This window comes from Nicotiana tabacum, chromosome 19, assembly GCF_000715075.1.
Source record: "Nicotiana tabacum cultivar K326 chromosome 19, ASM71507v2, whole genome shotgun sequence".
Taxonomy (NCBI): domain Eukaryota; kingdom Viridiplantae; phylum Streptophyta; class Magnoliopsida; order Solanales; family Solanaceae; genus Nicotiana; species Nicotiana tabacum.
In genome coordinates this window covers 16,694,046-16,714,066 of record NC_134098.1, presented here as the reverse complement: position 1 = coordinate 16,714,066, position 20,021 = coordinate 16,694,046, and the positions used below count along the sequence as shown (strand labels likewise).

Below are 20,021 nucleotides of genomic sequence, written 5' to 3'. Positions count from 1 at the left end.
AAAGGGAACTCTTGATATGGGTTTGTTTTATGCTAACAAAGATAGTGCAGATCTTGTTGGTTATGCAGATGCAGGTTATTTATCTGATCCCCATAAAGCTAGATCTCAAACCGGGTACGTATTTACATGTGGAGGTACTAGTATATCATGGCGCTCCACAAAACAATCTATTGTTGCTACTTCTTCAAATCATGCTGAAATAATAGCTATTCATGAAGCAAGTAGGGAATGCGTATGGTTGAGGTCAATAATTCATTTTATTCGAGAAAAATGTGGTTTGAAATGTGAGAAAAGACCCACAATTTTATACGAAGACAATGCTGCATGCATAGCCCAATTGAAGGGAGGATTTATAAAAGGAGATAGAACGAAGCACATTTCACCAAAATTATTCTACACACACGATCTTCAGAAAAATGGTGACATTGATGTGCAACAAATCCGTTCAAGTGACAATCCGGCAGATTTATTCACTAAATCTTTACCAACTTCAACTTTTGAGAAGATGGTATACAAGATTGGAATGCGGAGACTCAAATATTTGAAACACGGTTTTCATAAGGGGGAGTGAAATACGCGATGTACTCTTTTTTCCTTACTAAGGTTTTTTCCCACAGGGTTTTCCTTATAATTTAATGAGGCAGCTAGCAATGCGTATTACTAAATATGTGTACTCTTTTTCCTTCACTAGGATTTTTTTCCACAGGGTTTTTTCCTAGTAAGGTTTTAACGAGGCACAATACCTTTTTAATGAACATCCAATGGGGAGTATTATGAAAATAATTATATTGTGGATGTCCATTTATTACTCCGCTATAGATAATCTTCCTGAAGAAGATTATCCATTTAGTACTCTATTGAAGTTTATCTACAAGCAGCTGATGCAAGCAGGTTGCAAGCAGCTCAATGAAATGATTTGCAGCAGCTTCTTATTAAACAGGTAGGTTGCAAGCAGCTCATGCAGACAGCTTACAAGCAGCTAAAGAAAAGCCTTGCAGCTGCTTCCTGAAAAGCCTCGCAGCTTCTTCCTTTCTTTTATAAATAGAGGAGTCTGCAATTCATTATGTACATAAGTTTGAAGTTTGAATAATATATCAGTTTCTCTCTATACTTATCTTTACTTTACAGTTTTTATTTTATAACAAAAAGGGATATATTGTGTCATATTTCAAAAATGAATATTTTGGTCATAGCATCTTATTCTCATTATTTTATAGAAGTATGGAAAACACCCATATATCATGGTTCTTGACTTCTTTCACCACCTACCTAACGCCATTTAACCCGCTACATCATGCAATTGCCCTGCGAGTAAGAAGCTGCTTCCTTTTGGTCAGCGGAATAATGACAAACTTCCCAAAACATATACTTCTGTTTCTGCTTTTCTCGCACCCTAAAGGTGACTTTCAAGCCAAAGGAAAGAAAGTGGCAGTGCACACTGCAACAGTACCCCAAACTTATTGAAATGAGAAATTCAAGAAAACTCTAGCAGGCCACAAAACTGAAAACCCCTTTTCTTCCTATATTTTGTGGATTCAAGAAAATGGAAGATTCGGAGTTGAATATGATGTACGAAAAAGAAAAGCAAATGGTGAAAGTTTCTGAGAGTAGTTTCAGAAACAGTGTGTGGCCATCACTGAAGCCATTTGTCAATGGAGGGCTTGCTGCGGTGCTTCCTTTGAGTAGTGTGTATTTTTTGCAATCATGCATTTACCACAGCTTAAACGCCATGGTCAAGTCGTCGGGTCAAGAATTAATCAACCCTAAATGGCTCCATCAAACGTATTTTAATGTGTCTCAGGTTTTCTTAGTTCTGTTTTGGTTATTACTCTTTTGGGCTGAATTCGCATTGTTCTATGTTTTATTTAATTTTACTATGTGCTGCTTGTTTTTGTTTTACTTTTTCTATATTATGAAGTCAATTTTTTAGAGAGGTTTATTTTTACAGATGTGGTATTTTGATAACTCTGCCAACCATATAGAAAAAAGTCGCCAACCAGTTTGTGTCTACCTCGATTATTCCATTTCTACCTACTACTTCCCACAAGCATAAACCCACCAGCATAAATACTGGATAACATAGAAAAAAGTCACATAATGTGTTTACCCGGGTTTGGTTGCTTTGCCGAGATAGGATCGGAGCTTAGCGGCTGTCTAACGACCCCCTTGTATAGGTTAGAGCTACCTAATTATTAGAGATTTTTGCCTCTCCTGAAATTTGAACCCTGATTTCACATGATTCTCACCTACTTTGACAGCTAGGCCACACCCTTGGTTGCAATTTTGGACAAATATTAAAACCGCTTATGTGATGCTTACTTCAATTAGTTTATTGTGTATGTAGTTTGCATGTGAGACTTGAAAATAGCACCTAAAGGCTTAGGAAACAGCATCTTCTTTGTTGGTTATGGTCTTGCTTTAGTGCTAGCACATATTGGATTTTAAAAGACCATACTTCTACCTTTGTTTCTGTGTTGTATCTTTTTTACTGGAGAATTGGTATTATTCAAGTTTACAAGTCATTTCATTCATATTTTTTCTGATTTTAATAATATTAATTTCGATTAATTTCACAAAGCTTTCTTTCTGTAATGGAATATTATGGCGATGTGATTGGCTTGTTCATCTTACAGAGAATGCCATTCGTGTTGTCTCGAGGAGGGATAAACATGGCTGCGCTACTTGGATCCTATGAGTAAGTATACTTATTTACTTGAAATAGAAAAAACGAAAACTGGCGCATACGGTTTGTCCTTATAAGAAAATCCAGCAAAAAGTTGTTGAAGATTTTAAAAAATTTACTTGTGGAAGAATAGAGAACTTGTCTTAATAGGCTAAATGCAACAGTTTGGCCAATCTTCGATCCCCAATTAATACTTTTATATAGTGTTCTATACATTGTAGTTTTCAGAACAAGTGTTCCATATTTTTTATATTTAAACTACTTAGTAATCAACATTCTTTTTAATTTAGTGAACTCGATCAAACAGTATACATATATATTTAGCAAGTTAGAAACTTTGTCCTCTAAGTGAATGCACAGGAATGTGACTCTGTTTATGCATAACAGAATCAGGCTTTTTTGGTTTTATTATATGCTCAAGACAGATTCGCTGACTCTCTTCAGGAGCAAATTTTGCCTCGAGGAATACATTAACTCGCCTTGAATTTCCTACAAGTATTCATCTCTTTTTCTAACAGAAGTAGCAGACATTTCTTGCAACTTTTCGAAAATCTTCCCATATGCAAGAATTCAAACTGCAACTGGTTTAATGGGATAAAAATTCAAGATTATCCTTTCTCCGTTTATTTTCCACCAGTCAAGTCAGTGTGAACATGTCAATTCAAGCAATTAGTTTCTAAAACTGGTCGAGATGTGAGCCAATTTTCTGTTAGTAACTTAAGATCATCAGATGGTTGAATTGATTAACGATGCTTCTCTCCACAATTTAGAGCTATTTGATTAACTGTGAAACGATGTGGCACGTATTGAATCTCTTGACACAAGCAACTCTGAGATAAAATGGTAATAATATGGGGTAACTGAACAAGGAAACTTTTGATATTAAAAAATAGGTAAAATTCCTGATATTTGCAACCGAAAATACCCACAGGCAATTCAACATCCACCTTAAAGTTTCTCGAAAAAGTTCAATAACCACCAGCATTTCTTTCTCACTAATGGTGGATGATTGAATATAAGGAGAAGAAAGTGAAACTGCATCTAGTTAGCCGAGAATTCATAGTTCTATGGGCTGCCCTATGCTTTCAGAACCTTCAATCCCGGGAAGTTATATTGGTATATTTCTTCTTCTTTTTTTCTTTAATACTGAAGTCAAATCAAAAGTAGAAGAAGTGAGTCTCAGGTCACCTATTGATCACCATAGACACAGTAGTATGAAGTAAAACCTGTTCTAACATCATAAAATTCTGCTCTGCAACCCTTGTTAGGTTCTGAGATCTTATACTTAATTTGTGCAAGAAAACTCTTCCAAGTCGTAGAGTACTCTATGTCCAGCTAACAGGTTAGAACTTCGAGTTACTGAGGAGAAATGTGGGAAAAATACACCACTGATCACAGAGGAGGAGATTCTTGGGGGGGAGGTTACCAAATCAGGAAGATTTTTTTTTTTTTTTACAGATGTTTATATGGAGTTTACTTTTAAGGATTCATACTTGTGTTTGTGAAAGACATAGCATCTTTACTCAGGCCGTCAGAATTGCCATTTACTCAGTTTTGATCAACTTACAGAGATCACACTTTTTGACTCATCGCCTGAAAGGTAAGTTGTTTCATTATCATTTTGGTCATACCAGGAGGAGGGTGAGACGACATACTTTTGATATTTAACCTGGTTGAGGTGTTGAGCTTATAAATTCATTTGCATAATATAATTTTTTTTTTGTTGACAAGCTAATTTGATGATGATTAGAAAGTATTTAGATGAATGATTTTGCCCCTTCTAGGATCTTGACAAGAAAAGTGAAAGTCTTGAATAAAGGGAGCCCTTTGACCATCTATCAGGAGGCTGGTTGTGGGCTTATCTCTGGAACATTTCGTGCTTATATTTGTTATCCTCTGATAGAAGGACATGTTGCTGCTGGCATTGCTCAAGCAGTAAACCTTAAATGTAATCGCTTTGGACATATTTTCAGTACAATCACACAGGTGGTAAGAAATGAAGGGGTTTTAGCATTATGGAAAGGAGCCCCGCGTGTTAATCCGGCATCAATGGCATCATGCACAGGAATGCTAGTATCATATGATCGGACTCGGATTTATTTGAAAGAAAGATATGGTCTAAGGGAAAATGCTGCACGTTTAGGTAATTACTTTTTAGTATCCGTCTAAAAAAGGGCAGCCCGGTCTCCCGCTATGTGCAGGGTCCGGGGAAGAGCTGGACCATAAGGGTCAATTGTACGCAGTTTTACCCTGCATTTCTGCAAGAGGTTGTTTCCATGGTCGAACCCGTGACCTCCTGGTCACATGGCATCAACTTTACCAGTTGCGCCAAGGCTCCCTTTCACTTTCTTAGTATCCGTCTGGTTTCTGTTATTATTGTCCATTCTTATTATTGATCCGACGCTTATGTGGTTAGTGGTTACATATTATTTGTCTCAGCAAAAATGTGCTTACTAATGTTTTTCTTTGATCTTTTTTTAAGTGAAAAAAGCTTAAGTTTATCTTCTGTTGTGCTTCAGGTGCAGGAATATTCTCAGGGATGTGTTCTGGAGCCTGCGCTATATCAATTCGTTATGCAGCTGAAATTATTGGCTTTATACGATCCAAAAGAGTTAAATCCCCACATAGTTTTTTATTCTATGCCTTAAAAGTTCTTAAGCCAGGTGGAGGCTCTAATTTCTACTCACGTCTCGGAAAGCAGTCTGTTCGTAATGCTCCTGGTGCTATGGTAAATACTCTTTCCTCGCCTACTTAACAAATGAAATTCTTATTTCCTCTTTCCCTACAGAACTTCTGGTCGAGTGACCTCTATGCGCATTATTTTCTTTTAATTCTGCAGATCATGTGGGTGTTTCTGGAAGCAGTCCGTGATGCAGAGGAGTCCATTGGATTGTAGCACACCTGACTGGAAACTCAACTTCACCGGAAAATAGTGAAATGTATAGGTCAAAAACTAGCCTAGGAAGTTGCTGTAATCAAAGGAAACTCAGACAATGTAATGGCATCTACTGCTAATTTATATTTGTTTGAGACTAACTAATTGGGTGACGGTGTAAATCATTAGGAGTTCAGTTACTTGTCTTTTGCTAATTTAAGCCTTGTGCCTCAGTTATAATTACCCCGTTCTTTCCTTCTATCCATGGCAATTTATCTTAGGTACTTAATGAGACTAAAGAGTTCTTTTGGAGCTGGTTTCCTGCTGGCCATGTGAAGAGATCAATCATGTGAGAATGAATAATTTCCATTTGGAAGTTTTTTTTCCTTTCTTTGAAAAAAGAATAAAATAAAAACCATACAGGGGCTGATATACTGGGCAAGCAGCAAGTTCAATGAAACTTATAGCTTGTTTGGCCAAACTTCTAAAATTTGCTTATTTTGAGAATTATTTTTCAAAAAAGTACTTTTGGTGAGAATCGGTTTGTGTTTATCTAATTAATTTGAAAAGTACTTTTGAGCATTAATTAGTGTTTGGCCAAGCTTTTGAAAACTACTTCTAAGTGTATTTTTCTAAAAAGTGCTTTTCAGAAAAGTGTTTTTGGAGAGAAGCTACATTTTTCTGTTTCTCAAAATCTGTTTCTGCTTCTCCTCAAAAAGCACTTTTTTTTCTTCTAAAAGCTTGACCAAACACCTCAATTTTTGGCCAAAAGCACTTTTGACCAAAAAAAAGCACGTTTGCCCCCCAAAAAACTTGGCCAAACAGGCTACTACTCGTCCGAGCGATACATACCTTGGCAAGTATGAATATTTTTTGATATTATGTGTCTATATGTTCAGGAAGGAGCCTTAGGTCCTCCTACTATAAGACATTTTTAAGAGCTTTGAAAAGCTTTTCGTGTGAAGTTTATCTGGCCAATAAGAGGGGATATTTACCTGAGAAGAATATCATAGAGCCAGAGTGAAACCAGAAATCAATACGAGCCCTATAATACACAAAGAAAGAACCAGATTAGATATTGTTGGATGAAAACAAAGGAACACCCAAATTATAGAATACTCTGATGCAAATTGAGCTAGTTCTCCAATTGATCAACGATCTAAATCTGGGAATTGCATCTTTGCTGGTCATAATCTAATATTATCCAAAAATAAGAAGCAAAACATTGCTGTTCAGTCTAGTGCAAAAGTCGAACATAGAGTAAGGGAAATATTTGCTTCTGAGCTCACACATGTAAAACAAATTAATTACTATGATAATTCAAGTTTACAGACATTAAAGAAATGAAGTAATATTGTGACAACTAAGGAACAGTGCACATAGCTTCAAATTATGGCTGGCATGTGGGCCGGGCCTAGTGGATGGGTCCTAAGTGGGCACGGGCCCAACTTAAACGGGCTTCACGGGCTTTTTGTAGGAACCGGCCCGGGACCGGCCCCACGAACTAATGGTCCCGGTCTAAGTGAGCCGGTCCCGGGCTTAAGTGTACCCAAGTGGGCCTAAGTGGGTCCAACAGATACTTTCTATTTTTTAATTTTTTTTTATAGAAGTTAGAGGAAAAAAATGGTAATAAAAATATCTAATGCAATTCCTTGTAATTATATTATATAATTGTAACCTAAATTTTTTAATTCAAATTTAAAGACAAAAATATTGTAAAGAGATATTCAAAGCAATGCGTTATAATTTTATTATAGCATTAAAAAAATATGGCAATATCTTTCTTAGTCTTCCTCCCCCCTATGGAATGAGCACAACAAGGTGCTAATACCACCATTGAGAAGAAAAAGAAACTAATCAAGATGTGCTAAAATACAGTACATAATACATACTAATTTTTGTTCATACAAGTTACATGGTATCTCTTAAAAATTTCATAAATCCTTCAAGGTCCGGAGGAATTTCCGTTGGTGGTGGAGGAAAAGAAGCTTGGTCATTACCGCTTCCGGGCGAAGCAGCATCCTCCGCAAGTTCAGCTAGCATTTCTTCGTAAGCTTCGTCTACCTCTGGTTGCGATTCAGCAAGTCCAAAATTTCTTCTTTCCGAACGGATCCAATCTCTGAAAAGTACTGATTTTTTCAAGCGCTCCCTCATAGACGCTCTATAATCACTGAGTTAAAGTTGGGACCGGGCCCACTTAGGACTGGCCCACGAAGCCCAATTAGGCCCGGGCTCGGCCCACATGCCAGCCATAATATTTATAAATATCGCTCTTTACGGTTGTGCTAGAAAAAACCTTTATAAGTAGGATTAAAAACTTTTCTAATATAATGCACAAAGTGAGGGTTAGAAGGAAAACTATAGGGTAAGCACATAACAGTAACCATTTTTGCCAATTCTTCCCGATCTTTTTTTGGATCATAATATAAAATACCACCGGTAACAGTGTTAATTCCCGGTTGAAATTGATTTGACCCGGTACTAAGGTCAGCCTGACTAGGTACATTTGTCCCCTCGGCCAAAGCTTTCATACGAAAATATCTAACTTTATCTTGAGGGTGTAGCAATATGTGTCTAGTCAAACTTCCCGTCCCTCCCTCCCCTTCCCCCGACCTCCAACATATTTTAAAGCTAACTCTTTGCCACAAGTTTTACACTTAGCCCTATATTTTTCTCTTAGTTGAGTAAAAAATAGCCAAACAACAGATATTTCTGTCCGTTTAAAAGGTTGTCTAGAAAAGTAGGAGCAGTAATAGGAGGGTCAGACGAGGCATCATTTGGATTATTATTAGTTGGGTTAACTTCAGGAGCAGGACTAGTGTGTGTATCGTCATCCAGTTGCGTTTCATCAAAATCTATTTCTTCATCATCATTTTCATCAATAGTTGGATTACCATAAAGAGCATTCATATATTCATGGTTTAATTGTTCACCGGGTGCAATATTATGGCAAAATTGACTCTCGGTAAATTGGAATAAACTATTATCGCTATCAAGAATAGCAGGTGTAGGACGGGTAACAGGTTTGTGTCAGGGAGCCGGGGGAAGTGGAGGAGGAACAGATTGGCCACTAGATTCACCACTCTTGGATTTTCCCTTATTTTTACTAAATATTTTTTTAAGGAATAAGCCATCTTAATTAATCAAGCAATCTAAAATAAATAAAACAAACAAAACTATAATATTAAAACTTAAGAGTTGGAACGAGTTTACCGAATTGACGAACAACTTGTTGAAAATTAATTATCGTTGAATACTTGAAGACTTCAATTCACCAACTTCACAATTTTTCTATAGAAGAAAATTAGAGAGAGATTGATGATTTTGTGAGAAAAATGAAAGAATGATGGGGTATATATAGTTAAAAATAGGGAAAAAGTGTAATTATAAAAAGTTTGAGGTTAAAACAAAGTTGGGGGGTTAAATGACTTTTGTAAATAACCAACGGCTATTTTGGCAGAGGAATTTAAATGCCCAGACGGGCAGATTGTTTTTCTTAAAATTATGGCCGTTGGGATCGTTTAGGCCCGCTAGGACCGGTCCGGTCCCGGTCTCAAATGGTCCGGTCTCGCGGGCCTCAAGATAAGGACCGGCCCACCTCCCCCGGTCCCGGTCTTAAACGGTTCAACCCGTTTAGGTCCACTACCCACATGGGCCATGGTCCTGGGCCGGTCCTGGACCAGCTCACTTGCCCGCCTTACTTCAAATACAATCTTTCATGAAATCACTAAGCACATAGAAATAAACTGCCACATTGTCGGGAAAAAAGCTCTTTCAACGAAATTATAACATAATTCACGTAAACTAACAAACATCTTTACCAAGCTCTTAGAGGACCTCATAGTCCATGCATTTGTGACAAGTTTGGTACATATGATTTATATGCACCAACTTGAGAGGGAGAGTTGGAAGATAAGAAAATTATGTTGGAAGTCGGGAAAATAATGATATGAAGAAGTTGAGGAGTCAAGTTCACCCCAATACATTGCACCATGAACAAGAAGACCAAGAGTCCACAACTCACTCAAAAAGTGCACGACATAGAAGTAAAGGAAAGATCTATCACAATAAATGCAAGCACACAATTATTTGTTGTAGTTATAACATTCACATACATTTCTTTATCTCATATTTGTAACAATCATCAATATAAAGAATTCACAAATCTTGCTCTTATATAGTTTCCAACTCCTCTTTTAGTCTCTTGTCAAGTGCTTGTTATTATATCATGCTTTGTCTATTCTCAAAGTCTCCTCAAAGCCAATGACTGCATATAGTAGTCTCAAACAGATACATCAATATAGGACGAGACCATCTTGATGACATAAACGGGATCTCCCACTTTGATGGTCTTTCTCTTCTCTTGAGCAAGGGAATCTACGCACACTAAATTCTGACCAAAGTAAATCTGCATTCAATGAAATTTTAGCAATTTAATTGTCGTCAAGTGAATGATGAACACAAGAACTTATTTAATTTGCTTACTCGTCCTTGCGGTTTCTTATTTGTTTTTAAGATCTTATCTGAACGAAACTTCATGAGTGTTTCACTTGGCTCGGAACCTGCTTCTGCAGTTTCTTGATTGATTGTGGGAACCTGAAGGCGATATGTGAAAAGTTAACGAAGAAGATGAGCGTTGATGTACGTGATTTAGGATATTTTTTCCAAAGGCAAGTTTATTATCATTGGAGCTTCATAAGAACCAAGAGTTTCATAAACAAAAAATTACAGTAGGGGCAAACAAAGTGGAATTTCATGCTTCTGACACAGAGCCTAGAGTTCATCACTGAGAATTTCAACCTCAAGAAGTTTGAGACGACAAAGCATTACTTTTGATATAAGTTTGCAACCCCTTTTTCCTCCATTATGTTACTTTATTGTAAATGGAATATGATCCGAAAAATGTTCAGCATGTTTTTGCTTATTCGCAGGCATATGTTAAGTGTGTGTCTGTGTGTGTGAGTATGCAAACACTCAGACACAAACATGCTAGATGACATTCCTTCAATCTTTTACAATTGAAAATCCCCCCAAAGTAACGCCAATGAGGTATGGGTGTTCAAGAACCCATTACTTTTGGATCCAAACATCATTACTTATATAGAAAAACTAGCAATTCATACAAATATATTAACTGAGCACCAGCCTCAGTACCAATTTCCAGATTAAAAATAGCCGAGCACCGATGATTTAAAAGTCCTAGATCCGCCACTGGTAATGGCAATTATCAAGACTTAGAGAAAGGATACCATTTACCTTGCAGCGATAACATAACTCCGTGCTATGGAATGTATTTTCGCCTATCTTGATATCCTTCCATAAATCTTCACAAAATGGCTCAGATCCATCAACGAGGATGCTGTATGCATGCATCCAACAGTTAGATGTTACAAATTGATGCGAAAACAGAATACCATTTATGTTGACAACAAAAGAAATGAATGATGGTTTAGGGGATTTTCGTTAAGATTCATTTACAGAGCGTTTATTCCAAAGAAGCCAGTATCATTAGCTTAACGAGTAGACCATGTAGAGGAGTCATGTTGAGGCAACAATTAAGTTCTTACTCTAAGGAAATAGGCTCATATTTCAGGGCTTCAATGTCATAAATAAAGATGAAAGAATTAAGCTACTGGATTGACCTCTTTAGTACTTCCAAACAGAAGCTCCTTCGATATAAAATCACTGTATTGGAAGAAAAAATTTAATTACTTCCATTAAAAGGTTGAATAAGAGCAAGAAGATACTTTGGTCTAAAGCGGTTAATTGACACAGGCTCCTTGAGTTGTTCATTTAATGTATCCAGTGATTTCTGCCAAAGATAAAGGAAACAGGATTAGAAAATAAAAACAAATTGAGAGATAAGATTTCATCTTTAGAAAGAAATAATAAGTTAATGATAACTTGTCTAACCTGGGAGATAAGGAGGAAGGGATACACATCATTAAATTTAATTTTGTACCCAGGGGCATAATTAGGGTCGGTAGGTCTAGACTCTGATACTGCATGAGCAAAAAGAAATGAGTGAAATGACTATGGTTGAGCATGCTTTCAGATGCACACATCTTTAAATATACATCCTCCGTTTCAAAAATAAATGTGGCGTAGTTTGAGTGGATATGGGGTTTAAGAAAGAAAAAAAGACTTTCGGAATTTGTGATCTTAAACATGCCATGCGATTTCTATGGCCATAAAAGCATGTCACTAAGGGTAAAATAGGAAGTTTAAAGTTAAATTATTTCTAAATATAGAAAAATCTCATTCTTTTCGGAACGGACTAATAAAGAAATAGTGTCAAATAAGATGGAAGAAATAGAGTATATAACTGATTGTTCAAGAACAAGCTTTAAAAAAGATATGATTAGACTATGGAGTCAGTGACAATAAAGTAGTTTCAGAGACCATTGGTATTTCCGAGATTGTTATATTCTAGATTACATACAGGCTTCTCAAGACATCAATCTCTAGACCATATGATTCTCTTTTTTTGGATTCCTTCTGTTAAACCCCCCTTCCCCCTCTATACCCGGGAGGAAGGAATTAGAGGTAGTTGAAGCCGCATCGAATACAAGCATTTGATGAGAAATATAAAAGATACAATATAGAAAGCAAATACTGCCGATCAGTGTTTAAAAAAACAGACAGTGTTGATAACATTACATTGATCTTTATCTGTCTGGGTTGAAGCTTCTAATGTTAAATGTTCAAAAGCAGTTCAAGGGTAAACGTAATACCATGAAGTTACAAACTACACGATAATTTTGGTGGATTACAAAGGGAAATTTATAAGCAGAAGTAACAAAACCATCAGTATAGCCAGACACATAAGTATACCTTCATTGAAACGAACGAGGCGACTAGGTTTCCCTAGATATTTGGAGAACCACCTCGATGCTTCATCTCCTTCATCCAAAGCAGAGCCAGACCATTCCCACACTGAGACACCATTTGCTACTTCAGATGGCTCAACCAGTGGGACTTTAAGCACATCCATACCAGGGGCCTTTATCACTGTCAGAAAAAGGTGAACTACTGATACTAGTGAAGTTTCACATTTTTTGCAGGTAAAATTGCTTTACTTTTGGAGTTTGGACAATGCCTCAAAAGAAATGATGAAGATTAAGAAATGCAAAGCTTCTTTTTATTATTATTATTTTTAATTAAGTTTCACGAAAAGCAAAGCAACTTGGGATTGAGGCGTCGTAGTTGTTGTATCAAGAAATGCAAAGCGATTGAAATAACCAGTTAAAGGCACAATGCAAAAGATGCAAACAAAATAAGAAACTTCACTTGTCTTTTCAGTTCTGTATTCAGAATTTATTATTTTCAGTAGAGGGGATATAACATGATAACTTTCCGCTGCCTGCGTCCGCAACTTCTAGTACAAAAAAATAACTTTTGGACTCAAGAAAGACCGAGTAAGAAGTGGTCTTTCATGGCTGAACAATAGAAGGATTTTTCCAAATTCAAAAGGAAACAAGAGAATTATCAATTAGAACTGATTTCATCAATACTAGAGAAAGAAGAAGAAAGTATGAACTAACTGTGATAGAGTTGACAATGTGACGTATCTCATACTCAACTAACATTCTTCCCTGTTCAACAACCAGACCAAAAATGGTACTATATAAATGGGTAAACACAACAAATTCAGGAGCACCTCTGCTTCTGCTTTTACTAAAGCGTTTTCTGCATTCTTCTTTCATACTTTTTTGCTGCTCTCCATATTCACAACATTTTGGCTTGCTCCTTTTAACGGTATTGAGATTTGAAAGGAAGAAATGATTTTTTCTATTATCATGAACTGATAATTCTTCCAATTTACCAGTAAATTTCCTCATAATCACTCACAGAGATAATGGAGCATAGGCAAGAGGAAACAAGGATCATAAAATTAGTTCTCTCGCTAACCTAAATATGAGCTTGGATTGGGTTCCCAACCCTCTAATAATGCCTCCTTTGGAAGTTCAACCTCAACTAGAGCAAGGGATGGCTCTACTCTTTGAGTACACGCTCTGCCTTTGGAGTTTACAACTATCCACTGCCGATCCCATCGAAATCCTGAGTACAACAAAGCACAAGAAGTGATTGTTGAGTTCACGCGTCATTGACTTTGAAAGTGAAAACTAACTAAGAAATTAATAAGAATTATTTGTGTACTATATATTTGAAGCTTTGGGTTACAATATCTCACTAACATTTTCTTCTAAAATTCAATTTCTGCAAAAATGTGCTAAATGACTGTTATAAAGACATGCTACCAAACATATGCGCAACTCATTACATACCAGCGTACAGAGTCTATGATCTTGCACCATATGCCTCCATAACAATGGTAAATGTTATAATGCACAACAACTACCACAAGACTATGTTTTTGCTCTTTTGGGGGATCTTGAAACTTTTTGTACTCTCTTAGCACAATCTTTGTGAAAAGGGTTACTTTATCTTCTATATAAATATGTTACCTTCTCAAAAAAAAAAAAAAATACAGAACAATGCAGTTACTACATGATAATATCTTTTTATTTTTCTTCTATTGGTAACTACAGGTTGAGACAATAGGTTAACTAAATAGCCAACCAATTCAAAGATTATTAGGCATTGGTGATGCACACCAAAAACCGAGACAGTTTAGGCGAATTGAGAATTAAAACCTTGATACGAACTTAAGTGGAAATGAACAATTTATAGAAAATAGAGGAAGCCTCAGTTAAAGAACTCCCAAGTAGTTCAGAGTCGCTCCTTGTTGTCCAAAGTTTAGAGTTGCTCGTTAATTATCAAAATATTTGTCGATGGGTTTGACTTCTTAAATAACTTTGTTTCTTTTTTTTTTCAATTTCTTTTGAACATTTTAACATTAGTAAATGACAGAAGGTATCATAGTATGGCTTTCTCCTCAACAATTTACATACCCCATATCTGGTTGGTGACAACTGAACTTTAAAACGAGAAGATCTGCTATGGAGCCAGGTATATTATTCATTCTATTAGGTTGTAAAGCGCAGTTCCTGATGGGCTTCAAATTAACCCGGGCAGGGATCGATATCCTGAGTATCAAGCAACAGTAGGACAGCTAAAATATCAGCAATTTCACATGGAATCAGAAAAGGCCGAAATGCATACAAAATATGCTATTTTCAGCATGCTGCAAAGGCTTAGTGCATTAGTTCTACTGACAACAGCCAAACATAGAAGCTTCTGCAAACTGAATCTCCAAAGAGCAAAACGGCTGTTTTGCAGCCAAAAAAAGAAAAAAAGCCAAGAGAGAGAGAAATGCCTCATTTAACATTTTTTATCTTTATTAAAGTAAGGTTCCTCTTCTTCATATTTAGCATCAAGAAAGTGCCGGTTAAATATAAAGAAAGTACAAAAGTATTTCCCTATTAGCTGTGTATGTAGGGAACTAACAAATATAGCAAAATGTCCAAATCATTTATAAAGATCTCCTACACCCTTCAAAACATAGATTGATCCCTGATCTCCTACACCCTTCAAAACATAGATTGATCCCTGATCTCCTACACCCTTTAAAACATAGATTGATCCCTCTCTCTAGATTCTCCTTCTCTACCAATTGCAAAAAGATTGCTCTATGGTCTTAGGCATCACTGATTTGACTTCACAGACGTTCAAAAATATACTCCACAATTCTATTGCTGAAGGGCAATGAAAAAAGAAATGGTCTACATTTTCCAACTTCTTTCATACATAAAGCATCCGCTACAGATGTGAACCCCATTCTCATCAAATTATCTAGTGTAAGCAGGGGCGGATTTATAGGTTTAATTATGGGGCACGTGAATCCATAGTCTCTCTGTAAAATTAAATATTTTATCTATATATTTTCTAAAATTGGTTTAATATTAACTCTTGGCACCCATACTTCAAGAAGGTTGAATGGTGCACTTGGTTGAAGGTTGAGTTATTTACCAAGATGTATAGGGATCAATTCCCACTAGATACATTTTTTTTCTCCTTTTTTTAATAGTGCACCCATGTAGTAGAAATCCTTCATCCGCCTCTGAGTGTAAGGCAGGCTTCATGTACCACAATCCGCACTAAACATGCAACTCTAGGAAGTAAATCATTTGCTATTGTCAATCCTTACTGTTGCGACTTGAAAGTCCGTTGCAACTTGGTACTGTTGTCTAACCTGATTTAACTGTATCACAACATCAGCTATTCTAAAGGAATCTGCCACTTCCGTTGGCAATTAACTTGTCGAGTTACACTCCTTTAGCCCAGTTACTCCGTTATATCAATCACCTCACTTATCAAACTTTGATTGGAAGGGTTATACTAATTTGGGCTAATATTGACATAACCCAAGATATTTAAAGTTTACCAAGTCATCGTCTTTTCTCGATCGAGGGTTCGAGTTGGATGAGTGTTTATGCTCCATATCAGCAAATTTAGTGTTGTAATTGTAAAATGGTGAAATCACAGGGCTTATTGTAACAGAAAGCAGTCATTTACTGCACATCCGTTAGGAATTAGTTCTCAATTTCAGTTGACTAATCACTCTTACCAACTTCATATCCCCAATGATCTAAGAATTCCAACTTGCAAAAAAAAAAGTTACTAAAACATGTAACTGTACAACTATAAGGATGCAAAATAACAAGAAATGGTTATGTTGTGATTTGAAAGGAATTAAGTTCAAAATTCAAATGGGGTCCTTTTTTTCTTTCTTGATGAAACCCACATAAAAACTGTAAAGGATAATTGGAGAATCCTAAAAGAAATTTGAAGTAATTTCATACCAGTAGAAGAAAGGGTAGCTTCAGAAACTGAAATACCACGGCATGATTTCACTGGGTATATGAATATTGATTTCACTTGTGCACCTCCTACTTCTGCCATATCAACAAAGAAAAGAGCTTCTCTCTCTTTCTTCACTCTTTACTTAATAAATGAATTTTTTCCCTTAGCAACTGAACAACGTGTTCATGAAAAGGTTGGTTGACTTATCCTACACTATTGTGGGCCAGACCATTTTCAGCTGATTCGGCTCCTTATCAGCTCCTTTGGCTTCATTCCCTTTGTCTCACCTCAGATTTTTTTAATGATAAATTTTGTAAAACCACTATTGTTTAGTGGTTATTAATTTTCTATAGTTATCATATACATAATTACTTTTATAGTTATCTTTCAGTTGTTATGGTAATGTATTCAATTTATTCGCGCTACTTTCATGAATACGGTAGCAAAAATCGGCTAAAAAACAGGGCAGCCGAGTTGTTAGCCGTTGTATTCACATGTATTCATGAATACAATGACGATAATCAACGTAATAATAGGTATATCCAGTTGTTTAATAATGGAAAGCTGCTAATTTAACGTGATACACTCTTAATATAACTCAACTAAATCAATTATAACGCGCAGCATTATCAATCCAATTAATGAGAAGATTTATCAGACGCTAAACACCAAAAAATATAGCATTCTTCAGAGTTTCTATCATGCCCCAAACTCGGGGAGCGCGACCGGCGCTCAACCGAGTGAACCCGTCAAGCAAGCCTATTGAATACTTTCTACCCAACTCACCTATGATTTTAAGAGTATACATAACTTTGTTAATTAACCAATAAGGAGATCATGTTGACAATACTAAATTCATTACGATTAATTACTTCATTTAATAAGTCTCAAAACACACACACACACCTTCATGGTTCAGAAGTGGAGCAAGTGATTCAATCACAACACAACTTGTTTAACATTTTCAACACCTATATACAACCCACACCAAGTCTACAGAGCCTTTAAAGATACCAAAGAGTACAATGATAGTGCCAACAACAAGGCTCCGGCTATACCTAAAAATACGATAACACATACGAAACAAAAGATGCACAACCCCGGAATGAGATGGGGCTCACCAAGTCAGTTGGGAAGAATGAGCACCACTATCACTGGTCAATATCCTCCTATGTGGAACCACCTGCATCCATTAAAGATGCAGCGCCTCCGGCAAAAGGGACGTTAGTACATGTCTAATAGTATTAGTATGAAAACCAAACACCAATTTAAGAACTCGGAAGTACAATATGAATATGATAAATCGGGTCGACAATAGAAATAGCATAGTTAGCCGTTTAAGCCAAAGCAAGCTTATCAAGAACTGTCAATAACATTTATAGAATTTAAGATGAGATCCTCTATAACGATCTTTACACAAAGCGGCCCCGACTCCTCACCCCAGTGTATGGAGGTGGAGGTGTAAGCACAATACCACAACTCTACTCAAGCGGCCCTGCCGCCTCACCCCAGTGTATGTGGGTGGAGGTATAACCACACTACCAAAAACCTACACAAAGCGGCCATGCCGCCTCACCCTAATATATGCGGGTGGAAATCCATCAACGATACCAATACCTACACAAAGCAGTCATGCCGCCTCACCCCAATGTATGCGGGTGGAGGTGTAATCTTAATCACAATCTCTACACAATTTGGCATAATAACTTTCACATAAATCACGACTTGGAATTATAACATGTAGATACGCAATCCATAGTTTGGAACACATCCTCAATTTATAATACAACATGATAAGAGCATTTGAAACACGAATTGACATATATCTTTGTCACAAAACTTATTCGGAATACTCGATTTATAATAAACATCTTGGAACTTACAAGGGTAATATGGGGTTCAATTCTTAAAGAAGGGTTTAGCCAACATACTTCACTTGAGATTCCTTACACTCTAAAATATTCCAGAAATCTTAGCAACTTCAATCTATTTTAGAAATATAATAAATTGAACCAAAATTAGGAAGATGCTCATGGTTCTAGCTCAGTTGAGCATTTTATCAAACACTAGGTGTGCATTAAGGTTCCTAGGACCTTTTATGGAGGATTCCATCATCCCAAACCCATTATCTACCATTTTTAGCTCAACAATCTCCTTACACCCCTTTGAAAGCACATGCATGCAAGATGGACAACTCCCATGCCCAAATATTATCTTACTAATTACCCATTTCTAGTTAAATTTCGAAATTGAAGAATTGGGGAAAGAAATTCTTACCTCTTTGAAGCCCTAGTAACTCTTTGATAAAATTTCAAGGTTTGATTCAAGGCAGAGTAGTGAAAACCTTAGTCCTCCCTTTCCTCTCTCTAGAGTCGCTCTCCCCTCTCTCTAAAATACCAGAAAATCCCCCCAAAATGAACCCTTAGTCTAGATAAATGAAATGGGGGTCGAGGTTATAAAAACCCAAAATTAGCACAGACGCGCCGCAGGGCGTGATGCGACAGTGAAAAATGTGCCCAAAAATGTTTTTTCGAAGTGTTCTGGAAATCGCCACAAGCGCGCCGCATGGGGCGGCGCGGTAGTGTCTACCCAGCGTGAATAATATTTCCTTTACTCCTCAGCACACCGTGCAATCCAAAAAGTCCATACCGCAGCGAGATATTTACAATCATGAACACGTAAGTCTACCCCGACACCACGAAGTCCCGAGTTTTTAGGTAAAATTTATGGGGCCTTACAATTTCAGTCCCTCTTTTTTTTCTAACACAGTTCGAGGTTTTTGTTCCTGATATTGTTCAAGGTTCTGCTCGGAATTGATACAAGTATCTACAAAAATATTTTGAAGTTCGAATTTCTAGATGGCAAGTTTAACAGTGCTAATTCGTCATTCTGGAAAGTGGAACATTGAAAATTGTTATGTCGATTATTCGATTGATGGGATATTGATAATGGAGTATGCGTCGTACAATGATTTGGTTGCTTCAATTTCGAAGCAACTTGGCATAGATTTGAGCTCCAAGTCAATTAAAATTGAATACAAAGTGGAAGGAAATTGCACTCCTATGGAAATACACAACGACATGGGTTACAAGGTGTATGTAGAGTTAAAAAAGGAGAACAAAGAATTAGGGATGTATCAATTGTGTATAACTACATTGGATCAAGAAATTGTAGATGGAGGAAGTTTATTTCAAAGAGACCTAATGCAACTTGACACAACCGATGGGGTGAATAAATTTGATACATTTGATACACTTGCACTTATGTCTTTAAACTCAGGTGAACCAATTGAGGTTTTCGAACCGGAAAGAGATTTGATTATTTCTAAACAAAAAGAGGTGATGGCTGGACAAGTATTAAAGGATAAGGCCACATTGAAGGCGGTGATGGAGCAATATGCAATTGCTGAAAGGTTTTAATTCCGTGTTGATAGGTCAAATGCTATCAGGTTTGAGTGTTATTACTTACAACCTCTTCACCAATATGTTGTATTCAACTGTATGTATATGTATTCGTAATAGTTTTATGGTGTATTCATGGCATCATATTATTATACAACATATATTATGTTGTATTCATAATATAACATAATATGAATAGTATCAGTGTTTTTAATTGAATGTGCTGAAACAGTTATAGGTTCGTGAACTATTTATATTATTGTGTTTATAATACATTGTTGTATACAAATGTATT

At 36.5% G+C, this 20,021-nt stretch overlaps 2 protein-coding genes across 5 annotated transcripts; one reads left to right on the top strand and one right to left on the bottom strand.

Moving 5' to 3' along the window:
• Positions 1-1,258: 1,258 nt before the first annotated feature.
• On the top strand, positions 1,259-5,870 carry LOC107769248 (mitochondrial dicarboxylate/tricarboxylate transporter DTC-like). 3 transcript variants are annotated; one of them, XM_016588451.2, is made up of 5 exons: positions 1,259-1,801; positions 2,634-2,695; positions 4,657-4,826; positions 5,203-5,411; positions 5,523-5,870. In XM_016588451.2, the coding sequence occupies exons 1-5, from the start codon at positions 1,544-1,546 to the stop codon at positions 5,577-5,579; spliced, it is 756 nt and encodes a 251-aa protein (XP_016443937.1). In that variant the 5' UTR covers positions 1,259-1,543; the 3' UTR covers positions 5,580-5,870. The 3 variants fall into 3 exon arrangements, with proteins under 3 accessions (XP_016443937.1, XP_016443936.1, XP_016443938.1); XM_016588450.2 differs by having other exon boundaries at positions 4,468-4,826; XM_016588452.2 differs by having other exon boundaries at positions 1,632-1,782; positions 4,468-4,826.
• Positions 5,871-9,578: 3,708 nt separating this feature from the next.
• On the bottom strand, positions 9,579-16,596 carry LOC107769249 (uncharacterized). Of its 2 annotated transcripts, XM_016588453.2 has the most exons (8): positions 16,325-16,596; positions 13,470-13,619; positions 12,393-12,569; positions 11,472-11,560; positions 11,306-11,370; positions 10,815-10,917; positions 10,044-10,154; positions 9,579-9,966 (listed from the first exon to the last, which is right to left on the bottom strand). In XM_016588453.2, exons 1-8 carry the CDS (start codon positions 16,422-16,424, stop codon positions 9,841-9,843), a joined length of 921 nt encoding a protein of 306 aa, XP_016443939.1. In that variant the 5' UTR covers positions 16,425-16,596; the 3' UTR covers positions 9,579-9,840. The 2 variants fall into 2 exon arrangements, with proteins under 2 accessions (XP_016443939.1, XP_016443940.1); XM_016588454.2 differs by lacking the exon at positions 13,470-13,619 and having other exon boundaries at positions 16,325-16,505.
• Between the last annotated feature and the right edge of the window lie 3,425 nt (positions 16,597-20,021).

Bases quoted from the DNA above. Each gene is read 5' to 3' on its own strand.
- LOC107769248 (XM_016588450.2), top strand. From the start codon at position 1,544: ATGGAAGATTCGGAGTTGAATATGATGTACGAAAAAGAAAAGCAAATG. The intron at 1,802-2,633 runs GTTTTCTTAGTT...TTCATCTTACAG, and splicing joins CGTATTTTAATGTGTCTCAG to AGAATGCCATTCGTGTTGTC. The intron at 2,696-4,467 runs GTAAGTATACTT...TGCCCCTTCTAG, and splicing joins GCGCTACTTGGATCCTATGA to GATCTTGACAAGAAAAGTGA.
- LOC107769249 (XM_016588453.2), bottom strand. From the start codon at position 16,424: ATGGCAGAAGTAGGAGGTGCACAAGTGAAATCAATATTCATATACCCA. The intron at 12,570-13,469 runs GTTAGCGAGAGA...TTTTTCTGACAG, and splicing joins CAATCCAAGCTCATATTTAG to TGATAAAGGCCCCTGGTATG. The intron at 9,967-10,043 runs GTAAGCAAATTA...CATTGAATGCAG, and splicing joins ATAAGAAACCGCAAGGACGA to ATTTACTTTGGTCAGAATTT.